The sequence below is a fragment of the Myotis davidii genome, unplaced genomic scaffold (assembly GCF_000327345.1).
Source record: "Myotis davidii unplaced genomic scaffold, ASM32734v1 scaffold447, whole genome shotgun sequence".
In the NCBI taxonomy this organism is placed as follows: Eukaryota; Metazoa; Chordata; class Mammalia; order Chiroptera; family Vespertilionidae; genus Myotis; species Myotis davidii.
Window position 1 is genome coordinate 419151 of NW_006297827.1, and position 12011 is coordinate 431161.

At 39.2% G+C, this 12011-nt stretch overlaps 1 protein-coding gene across 1 annotated transcript in view; it reads right to left on the reverse strand.

Annotated features, from left to right (window-relative positions):
* The window catches only part of FRY (FRY microtubule binding protein), a 409004-nt gene that overhangs the window by 351135 nt on the left and 45858 nt on the right, over window positions 1-12011 (reverse strand). Inside the window, exon 2 of the mRNA XM_015570438.1 lies at window positions 4566-4765. Within this exon, the coding sequence (XP_015425924.1) occupies window positions 4566-4765 (200 nt within the window). The remainder of the gene's footprint in view (window positions 1-4565; window positions 4766-12011) is intronic.

Here is a 12011-nt window from a genome sequence, read left to right on the forward strand (position 1 = left end):
TCGGTAAAAAAGAAAGAATTCTTACCATTTGCAAATGCATGGATAAACTTGGAGCTCATTATGCAAAGGGAAATAAGCCAATCAGAGAAAGATAAGTATCACATGATCTCACTCATATGTGGAATGTAATGAACAACATAAACTGTTGAACAAAAATAGACCCAGACGGCTATTGTTTTGTTGGCTGTTGTCATTATTTTACTTGACAATCTAAGGGAAAAGAGGTCAGTGCCCCTGACTAAATAGTCAGGCATTGCATGTTTTAAAAATTCTTGAGCATACTGGTTGAAAAATCACTGGACTAATCCATAAAAATTAATGAATGTGACCTGAGCATCTTTTGGGCACAAAGAACAATACTGCTGAACTAGTGTAAGATGTTTACAAAGAATATAATCTAAAATTTGATCTTGGTATAATATTTTTGTTTCTTGTCCTTTTTTTAAAATTAAAGTTAGCTATTTGGATATTCATAAATATAACTTTAATTTAATATTGTATACAATTTATCCCACATAAGCTAACTGATGTAGAATTGTGAAGGATTCAGTCTTTTAAAAATAAAACAAGCTCTGGCCATTGTGGCTCAGTTGGTTGGGCATTGTCCTATGCACCAAAATGTTACTGGTTGAATTCCTGGTTAGGGCACATTTCTGAGTTGCAGGCTCCATCCCCAATAAGAGGCAGCCAATCAATGCTTCTCTCTTCCTTTCCCTCTCCCTTCTTCTCTCTCTAAAAAATCATTAAATGTATTTGAAATAATAAAATAAAATGAAATAAAAATACAAATTCCTGAGTATTCCCATAAATAATAAATCTATACTTTCAATTTGGTGAAAATTACCCTTGCCACTCTCATATATATTTTATTATATTAAAGATATAGATTGCAAATTAGCAATTTGATACAAACCCATGTAAATCTACACTCTTAAAAGATTCCATGTGTTTTTAAGTAAAGCTAATTCAGCAAGAGAAATAGTTGAGGACATCTAGTGAAATTCACTTTGAACATACTCTAGTACATCAAAAATAAAACCTCTTGCTATCACGACATAACAAAATGCCAAATCTCCATTTACAATTTTAGAGTCAGGTAGTAAGTCCCAGAATATACTCACATTTATTGTCCCATAAGTAAACAAATATAAGGACACAAATTTCTAAGCCTTTTTCAACAGACAAGAAATGTAACGAGAAATGTTACCGTATTTGCCGGCGTATAAGACGACTGGGCGTATAAGACGACCCCCTAACATTTCCACTCAAAATACAGAGTTTGTTATATACTCGCCGTATAAGACTACCCCCTCTTCCGCACACCTTCCACACACCAAATAAAAGGTAAAACCATATCAGATTTGATTTTAACATTTTAATTTATATTCAAATGTTTATGACATGCAGGAAAACTGTCACAAGGCTGTATGTAATCAAACATATACATAAAACAGTGCAAGTTTATTACCGGTAAACATACCGGTAATCCACTAAAGAAAAAACACTCTATAGACTGGTACCCAATGGGGCAGTATTGTGGTTGGCTGTTGGCTGTATACAAAGCCTGATTTGATTGGTCCCTGCTCCCTGTTTGCCCGCCCTGTCACTATAGCAGTCTGGTCCACCCTTGCATCAGCATCTCCCTGGGACCTCACTAGTGCGCAAGTGCGAGCTCTTCAACATTCTAACAGGCACCATGATAGCGCAAAATCGCGAATCTTCAATGCATATGTAAAGAAATATACGGTAACCCGAATTTACCACACTCGCAAAATCGCACACAGCCAACCATACACCCAGTATGGTATCGCGATTCGTGATTTTGCGCTATCATACTGGGTGTATGGTCGGCTGTGTGCGATTTTGCGAGTGTGGTAAAATCGCATAACAGCAAAATCGCATAACAGCCGAGCATACACCCAGCAGCGCTGCTGATGCCTGAACGGTATGTGGAATGAAGTGGGCGGGCATCGGGAGGCCACTATGGCACGGGGCAAGCACTATGGGCAGTCTATCTGAAGTGTACCTGGCGTATAAGACGACCCCCCACTTGGAGGCATATTTTTCAGGGCCAAAAAATCGTCTTATACGCCAGCTAATACGGTACATCTCTGCCAAAAATACGAAGGAACAAATCATCTTTTTATAAAAAGCAATGATACTAAAAGTTGATTTGAATATATTTCTTTAGCTAGAAACATAATATTCATCTAGTTGGCCATTAGCATCCAGTAGAGTCTCTCGTCCGATAAAAGATTGACTGGATAGAGACTACTTTCATGTTTCAATTTTTCTTATTTGGGGACATTTAAGTTGTCTCACAGAAAGGAACAAAAACATCAACTTCTAATTTAAAAAATGCTGTTTTTCAGACATAATATTTACTCCACGAAGAAAAATACAAACAAATTCCAAGCTGAGTAAAGTTGAAAAGTTAAACCCAAACTATTTGACTTAATAAATTCTTTAATAACAGTAATTAAGCTATTATTTTGGAAACAGGGATGACTCAAAAGGTGTCACAACCTAACTTATTAATCATGTCTTTTAACTTTGGTACAATTTCTCAGTCCCTCGGGAAAATTCCCATGATCACAATTTCAGAGAGCCCTGACCAGCCATTTTGGCATTTTCCAATGCTAAGGAGTGTGATATGCTTTGCCACTCTATCCTCCTCAAACACCCCAATGACCACTAGAGCTGAGGCAGCTTCCACCATCCAAGAGGGTGGGAGTCTGGGCTGCCTCAGCAACTCTCAAGGAGCTCAGAGGGTTCCAAGTAGAGCACTGTTTTGGGCAATGGAAATTTGAATACATGATTTATGGTAGGCTGGTATAGAAGAGCCTGTTTTGATTTGTCTTAAGAAGTTAAAGCACAACCAGTGTGGCTCAGTGGTTGAGTGTCAACAGGAGGTCACACTTCAATTCCCGGTCAGAGCACATGCCCAGGCTGTGGGCTTGTTCCCCAGTAGGGGGCATGCAGAAAACAACTGATCAATGATTCTCTGTCATCATTGTTGTTTCTATCTCTTTCCTTTCCTCTCTGAAGTCAATAAAAATATGTTTTTTTTAAAGAAGTTAACTAAGGTATCCTTAACAAAGATGACCATGCAGACTGTTAATAAAGTGTAGAATGGTTCAGAGATTGGCTGTGAGGCCACTCAGCTTAAATTCAAATTACTACTTGTGACCTTGCGCAATTACTTTACCCTCTCTGTTCTAACTTTTCCCATCTGTAAACAGAAATAGAAATACTACCTAAGACCATTGTGAAAATTAAAGGAGACAGTATGTTCAACACAGTGCCTGGCACATAATAACTACTTCAGAATTATTAGCTATTATTATTAGTTACAAGAATAGTAGAAATATAAAAACATGAGTGAATGGGGAAAAGGTACTGTAGTAAGGTTTAATTTAAATGATTTAAAAGGCAAAACCAAGGAACATCTTCCATAAGAAGATAGAATTCATAAAAATAACCTCCACTGATCTAATACAAACTTGAAAATGCAAAGTGTGTAACTTCCAGGTAACCACACACTGAAATATTCTTGAATTCTGATCCCCAACCCTTACATTGTTACATATTTTTAGAGACTTGTGTTTTGGCTCAATAACGTTACATTTAATTATTTTAAGCTTTGATGCTATAAAACAAACTTCAGACTTTGCATGCCTCATATCCCCACAGGAAGAACAAAGCTAGGCTTCACAGAGAGAGCTGCGTTACTCTGAATTTCTCTCCTTTTCTCTCATTGTGTGTGGCCAAGGTCAGAAAACCAGTTGGACTTCCTTGCAGACCGTCCTTTATAGAACCAGCACTTGTGAGAGCAATTAACACATGGCCACAACACATGACTTATTTTGTGGCAGAGTTAGCTGCAAAGAAAGACGCCGATGTCTAAGGGCATCATCTACTAAGGGACCTAAAGGTAATGAGTCAAGAATGTCCTATCTTCGCTAGGGGACTGTCTAGGGCGGGGAAAAAAATGGACACATATGTAATACCCTTTGTAATAAAAAATAAAATTTGAAAAAAAAAAAAGAATGTCCTATCTTCCAATTTTCAGAAAACAAAGTGGTGTTTCCGAATGACACACGAAAAAGCCTCCTCAAACCCTATATCACTGAGACCATGTGTTCTCAAACTGACAGTCCAGGAAGACACTTGAACAACAATGGTTTTTGTTTTTTCCCTCTCATTTACTCTAAGAACAGGACAAAAGACATTGACTAAAGTATTTCAGCATAGAGACTGAACACAATTTTTCTATGATTAATAATTCTTATTGTTCAATTATGCTAATTAGCCTTAAATTTAGTAATAAAATGTGCTACTGAAATGTATTTCCTGAGGATTGTTTTAAAGTCTTTAACCCTCAATATTTATTTTTAATTAAATTAGGAAACTTAACTACAATCTTTCGAAATTTACTAGTGGTATTAAAAACATCTCTGGAAATTAGGGGAAAAGCAATCCATCATTTCTTAGAGCTGTAAAATCCCCTCTGTTCAATGTAAAGATTAATTTAAGGAGAAACAGGCATCACGGGGCACACTCACCAGTGGTTCTGCCATGATGATGCGAATCTTGCGCTCAGCCTGGGTGGTGAAGTTGACAAACAAACTCTTGAGGACATATTCCCCTGGTTTGCTGTCTGGGTCCACATTGATGGGTAACATGGTTGGTGGCCCTTTTTCCCTTTGTGTACCAGACACAGGTGGAACTGGAGGCTTGATATAACCGTTGCCGACAGGAGAAGCTGAAAAATATAACATATTCTTACAAGCTGGAAATCACATCGTAAACATTCAGATTGGCTGTGCTAAACCATAGATATAAGGATAAGAATCATATCCGGAATGCTGTCCTTAGCATCATAACCTGGCCTAATTTTTTAGAAATGGTGTTAGAATGTAATTATTTTTATTACATTAGACTTATGTTATGACATATTTGATAATCTCAAAATACTTCTGTGGTTACCACATTGCTTTAGGTAAATTATATTGCAAGTACAAAATACAGTTGATAAATCCAACAGCACTTATGATGTCCCAGGGAAGTAAATAAAGAACATATATGTGAAAAAAAAGTGATTTGTTGTCCTGATTTTCCTAATAGCCAGAAGCTCTCTGTCTCCTGTACTTAATTCTAACTAATGGAACAAGAACTAATGAAATAAATAATGCCCCAAACTTCAGAAGTTTCCAAGAATCAATTTACGGTAGCCCAACTTGCTCTTTCTCCAAAAGGAATGATCTTCTTGAAAGATACAGACTCAGGAAGGGCCCTATCAATGGCAATCAAAGTGTAGGTCTAACTTTTCACTCTCCACACCCTCGGTACAATTGAGATGCCCTCCTCATCCTTCATAATATGTGCAGATTCATCACTTGGATTAGATTTTGAACATAGTTTCTGGTGAGTGGCCTCCTTCCAGAATGCAATAGTCAGACAACTATTTTAACTTTGATAGTTACAGAAAATAAAATTTTAAATTTTAGCTAGAGAAAATAGATTTTTATTCATAAATGGAAATTTTATGTCTCTCTTCTTAAATTGTAACATAAACTACCCCCTTCCACATAAGTACCTGTAAGATGTTATCACTATTCAGTTGAAGCAATGCAAGCATAAGTGGGCTTTGATAGAGGCATTAGGAATCCTAAGGACAGGATAATGATAAAGCAGACGTTTAAAAGGTAGACTGTATCATTTTGGGTGTAGAGATTAAGGAAAAGAGTAAAGACAAAATTAGATTTCCAGTTTGGACCCTGGTTTGGGTATTAGAGAATGATGTTATGCCATTGATAATAAAGCAAGAAAAAAGTTCTCCTTGAAACAATCTCAAAACTACAAGTAAATTCAAGGCTTCTCTTACCTTCTTTCAACCCCAAGCCAAATTTTGAGGAAGCCATGAAAATTTATTTTATTTTATTAAATTACAAACATGTCCCCATGTTGCACATACTCCCTCATCCTTCCTACTCTTTCCTAATGCCCCGTCCTCTCTGGATCCCTTACAATCTCAACTGTAACTAAACTTTAATTATATGGCCTCTTCAGATACAAAAATAAAATATGTTGTATATTACTTCTTTCCCTCTCTATTCTTAGCACTTCTATCATAGTCTAGCCCTTCGAAGCCTACGGCATGATTACTAGAGCAGTCCCTCTGTTGCCTTTAGTTCATTAATTTTACATACTAAACAGATCTTTCTTCAGAATGGTTTTAATCATAACACTTTTTTACTCAACATTTTCAATGGCTCTCAATTATCATTGTCAAGCCTCAAACACATGCCTTGTGTTCGAGCCTCACCAGCAGTCTGCCTCCATCCTGTGCCCAGGTATTGCTGATGCCCTGCTGGCCCACGAGCACACTGTTCTCACTTATGCCTTCCTCTCCTGCTGCTCCTTCTCATCTTCTCTGCTTATCTAAGCCTTCTGTCCCTTCACAATCACTCCTAGTGTCATTGCCACCAGGCTAACCCCTGCTGGTAAGTTTGCATTATTTCGAGTTTTAAACATTTAACTCATGACCTTTGGCACTGTACATCCCACATTACCCAAGGAAGACTCAATAGACAGGTGACAAGAGAAGTGATTATCCAATGCAGTTCTGCCTAAGGTTGGTCCTATAACTGAACCATACATTCTTCTAAATGTATCCCTTAAAGGTACCCCAATAAGACTGCAGTCTCCCAGATCTAGTATAGAGTTCTTCACTCAAGTAATGCCCAATAAATCTCCTTAACTAATTAAAGTGACATCTTACTTGATTTCTGTACATCTGAAGTGATTCACTGGGAGGAAACTATGACAAGATTCAGTAGTAGAGTCTCTAAAGGAATACCATGCAGGATTTTCAATGAAGGGTCATTAGTTCAAATGGTGCTCCAAACAGCTTCCTAAAATGTACTATTTAATCTAAAGGGGCATACTCAAAATCAGGTAATGCAAATGAAGTCCTGACCATGTCCCCATGTTACCTCCTACTCTCTCAGTATAAGTCCAACTTACAAAGGGACACGTGACCTCCATGTGATGCTTCCTAATGTATCAAGACATTGTGCCACAGGACTGGAGACTGGAGACTTTATTGTTGAAAGTATTACAGATATCTTCCTTTTATCCCCATTGAGAGGATGACTTTATTATCTTTTGTTTTCTACAGGATTCTATCCCTTTCTAGAATGTAGCAATAATCAGGATGATGCAACATAATTGCAAGACCAGCTCCATAACTGTAAGACTGTGGGTCTTAATAGTCATAACTCTAGTGAGAGAATGTTCCTGAGAGTGACCTCTGGAAGTCATCCTGCCAAACCACCTTTTAAAGCAGATAACTGATATCCACAAACCAGAATGTCTCTTAGACAAATATTCCATTTAAAATGCTAAAGTACCAATTCTCACTGCTGTCTTAAAAAAATGTTTTCTGCCTGTACTTCAAAGCAGACACCTTGTGAGCACAAAAGTCTGTGTACACAACCTTCATGAATTGGAACGGTCCTAGCTCAGCTAAACCTTGTGTCAGAGCTGAAGGTGATTCAAGGGGATGGTGCCCATCACTGTGGTGTCAAACAGATCAGATGGGCAGATGGAGATGCAGTAAAAGTTAATGGGGTAAGTGTCCTTTAACTAGGTGACTTCTAAGTTTTATTAACCCTTCTTGATCCTACCACAACGAATTATGAATAAATCCTAGCCTTTTGTCAGGATAGTTTGCAAAATAAACATATGACATGGCACCTTTCAGTAACTCAGTTATCCAGTGACAATATGGCTGAGAACTAAGACATACATGATCCTTGCTGCTCAAAATTGAGTCACAAAGTTCATACTACTCTAAACATTAGAATATTGCCATTAGAAAAAAAATCATTAGACTCTCCCCCAGCACTTGCTTGCTCTCAGTCTACCAGTATTTATGACCAACTGTCTAGTTTCTAAGTTCACTATAGTCTGGAAACAGAAAATTAAAAGGGAAAAATGCAACCTCTCTGGGTAGGACATTAATAGAAGAAGAAGAAAAAAAGGCATAACTCTAAAAAGCCACCAGACCTTAAAAATGCAGTTGCCTGAAGCCATGAGTACAGGGCCACAGAATGTGACATTCTCACAGGCTTGGGGCATCGATGACTCAGTCCAGCATGTGATCATGATTAATATTCATGGCATGACTCTGAGTCCCATGGAAAGGTTAAAATAAGTCTGATATACAGTCCTGTATTTGAGAAGGTGGGAAAAAGAGCAACAGAAATTTTCAGAAGATTTCCATTTCAAATGAATAAAACTAAAAAAGGCTTTGGTGTCTAAAGGGGAAACTAACATCTCTAAGAATTTAGCTCTCAAGAATTAAATCTGTTTGTGCACACACCTGAAATCAATATAAAATAACATTGATGTAAACTGTAACTGAAAAGTAAATAAATCTATTTGTGCACAGGTCTGATTTCTAACTGACATTTATTGTTTTTTATTGAATTTACTAGAGGCCCACTGCACAAAATTTGTGCATGAGGCGGAGTGTGGGGGGAGGGGGGTTTCCCTCAGCCCAGCCTGCACCCTTTCCAATCAGGGACCCCTTAGGGGATGTCCAACTGCCCGTTTAGGCCCTATCACGATCGGGCCTAAACCGGCAGTCGGACATCCCTCTCACAATCCTGGACCACTGGCTCCCAATCGCTCACCTGCCTGCCTGCCTGGTCACCCCTTACTGCCCCTGCTTCCAGCCTGATCACCCCCAACTACCCCCCTCTGTAGCCTGGTTTCCCTTAACTGCCCCCCCTGCTGGCCTGGTTGCCCCCAGCTTGGTCATCCCTTACTGCCCCACACTTGCCGGCCTGGTCAACCCCCAACTGCCTCCCCTCTTCCGGCCTGGTCATCCTTAACTGACCCCCTGCTGGCATGATTGCCCCCAATTGCTCCCCCCACCCCCGTTGGCCTAGTTTCCCCTCACTGGCCCCCTTCCAGCCTAATTTGTCCCCAGCTGCACCTCTCTGCTGGCTTGGTCACTACTAACTGTCCTCCCTGCCGGCCTGGTCGCCTCTTACTGCCCCCCGCACAGCCAGGTTGGTCGCCCCCAACTGCCCCCCCTACCGGCCTTGTCACCCCACACAACCTGCTGTTCAGACATTTGGTCGTCCCTCACTAACCCCCACTGCCGGCCTGGTCATAGGCAGCCATCTTGTGAGAGCATGAGTGTTAATTTGCATATTACCTCTTTATTATATAGGATTGGGGTGACATTGGTTAATAAAATTATTTAGGTTTCAAACAGGTGTACACAAAACAAATATCCAGAAATCAATTTCATTTCTATACACGAATAATGACCTATCAGAAAGAGAAACTAAGAACAAAATCCATTTACAATTGCATAAAAATATAAAATACATAGGAAGGACGGCAGCCAGTCTCGGGCATCACACTTGCACGTTCCTGTACCTTGTGACCAGAAAATGAATAAATTATTTTTGAAGAAAAATAAAATAAAATAAGTAAAATAAAATACATAGGAATATATGACACATTTTTTATTGAAACCAACAAACTGCCAATTCAGGAACAGCCATTCTCAGGCCCTGTTTTCCAGCTCAGCAAATGCAGGCAATCACTTGAAATCTACTCCTCGCCACTGGAGTGCTTTGCCTATTTTCTATCCTCCTGGACAAGCAAGTCAGCCCATACTTCCTGTTCCAGTTCTGGCTCTGCCTGCCTGTGTGACCCAGCTGCTCCAGCTGCTCCGCATCCCCTTCATGTGGGGCCTCTGGAAGTATGGCTCCCTTGTGATGAAAGGGTCCTGACTGTCCATGGGTATCTTGTGTCCCTCATCTACATACATGTTGAAGCAATGATTTAATTTGTTGGATTAAAAACTTTTCATTTAAATTTGTTGCATGTGATAAAACTTTAAGCTTCACCTCCAATGGTCCGTATTCCTCTCCTTTTCTTTTTTATCTCATCTTTCTATTTCCACACAACAGCCCACTGTCCCTAAAAAATCACTCAGCCCAGTGCTCCTGCTCATAAATGAGAAACTAAGGGGGTGGGGTCAAGAAGAGCATCACTTTCAGATATCCATTAGGTCTCAATCTTTTTGAGATTTGCTTTCTCTCTCTCTCTCTCTCTCTCTCTCTCTCTCTCTCTCTCTCTCCCTCTCTCTCCCTTCCTCTCTCTCTCCCTTCCTCTCTCTGAAATCAATAAAAAATTGTTTTATTGCTTAAAGTATTACAAAGAGTATTACATATGTATCCTTCCCCCCTGCCCTTGACATTCCCCTGCTTTCTCTTTATATTTTAATCTTAGATTAAATATGTTCTGACTTTTCTCCATTGCCTTCTTTTGCCTTAAGTGGTTTTTGTTTATGTTGTTTTCTTTTTATTCCAAATTATTTTTCTACTTGGTTCTGTGTTGCGAGGTGTTTCTCTCTTTCACTGGGTCTCTATTTGCAGGGTTCGTTCCATAATCTGGAAGAAGTCTGCTTTATGCTTAGGCTCTTGTGGTCCTTTTCTTACATTTTCATTAGATCTATTTCTGACTGCAAGAGATGACCTTTTGAACAGGACTATTTTTTTTTTCAAATTCACTGACAAACACCTTAATTTTTAGGCTGGTTGTACTTAGCTGGCTAAGGTCTTCAGAATGATTTCCCTAAATTACCAATATTTATAGGAATTACTAACCTAACGGTGACACAAAAACAAAAACCCACAACTCGCAGTCCAGCTACATTTCTATTATGACATTGAAAGGAAAGAAGATACTATGAGTTTCCTTATGTGAGTACCCCAGAGGCTACAACTGGCAATACATGTTTCAATAAAGCGATTGGTTTTCTCAGTCAGACTTTCAGAGACATTAATACCATCGCTCATTTGTTCACTCATTCATTTCAACCAGTATTTATTCAGTGAGTGCCTGGGTTCCAGGCACTGCCCTAAGCACCCAGAAGATAGTAGTGAACAGAACAGATGGTTCTTGCCCTCATGGAGTTACAGGTTACTGAGGCAGGGTCATATAACCATCTATTTTATGTATGTCTACACACACACACACACACACACACACACACACACACAATGTTAGATTGCAAAACATTCTAAAAAAAAAAAAAAGTGAAAACTACACAGAGAAACCTGCTTGTCTCTATTTGCCCAAAGGTGCTCAGGTGTTAATAGTTTGGAACTGTCCTGGAGAGGAATGAAAGCTGTGTGCTTTGGGTGGCTGAGAAAATCCAGGCACACCTGGCTCAGACAGGATCTGCTTTTCCAATCCATCACTTTGGCTTGTTTGTATCTGTGTCAGTCCCAGTTGCAAATGAGAATTTTAAGTAGCCTCTAAAGGGCATGAATCAAAGTGACCATCAGGTGCACTGCTCTCTGCCTCCTTCACCAAACACGAGGCTCAGAGAAGAGGACATCTCTGCTTGCTTTTCTTTAGCTTCCAAAAACAGGTGAGCACAGAGGCATATTTTTCAAAACACTCAATTCTCTTTCTAATGTTCCTATTACCAAAATCACACTCAGAGCATTTGAAATAAAAGTCTCCCCCCTTTTTTGGGGGGGCAGGGAGTGTCCCTAAGATTATATATAATACAATCAAAGTAGGTCTCTTGTTAGAAAGGATGGTCCATTACTTTTTTTTTTATTATTTTGGAATATTTTATCCTCCTATTCATAATGGTTTTTTTTCTCCAGAGTTGTATATATTATTCTTTTTTTAAATTTTTTATTAGAAAGCGTATTACATATGTGTCCATTTTTTCCCCCGCCCTAGACAGTCCCCTAGCCTCCCCTATTCCCCAGTGTCTTATGTCCATTGGTTATGCTTATATGCATGCATACAAGTCCTTTGGTTGATCTCTTACCCCCCTACCTCCTGCCCCCAAACCCTCCCCGGCCTTCCCGCTGCAGTTTGACAATCTGTTTGAGGCAGCTCTGCCTCTGTATCTATTATTGTTCAAAAGTTTATAATGGTCTCAATTATCCATGAATAAG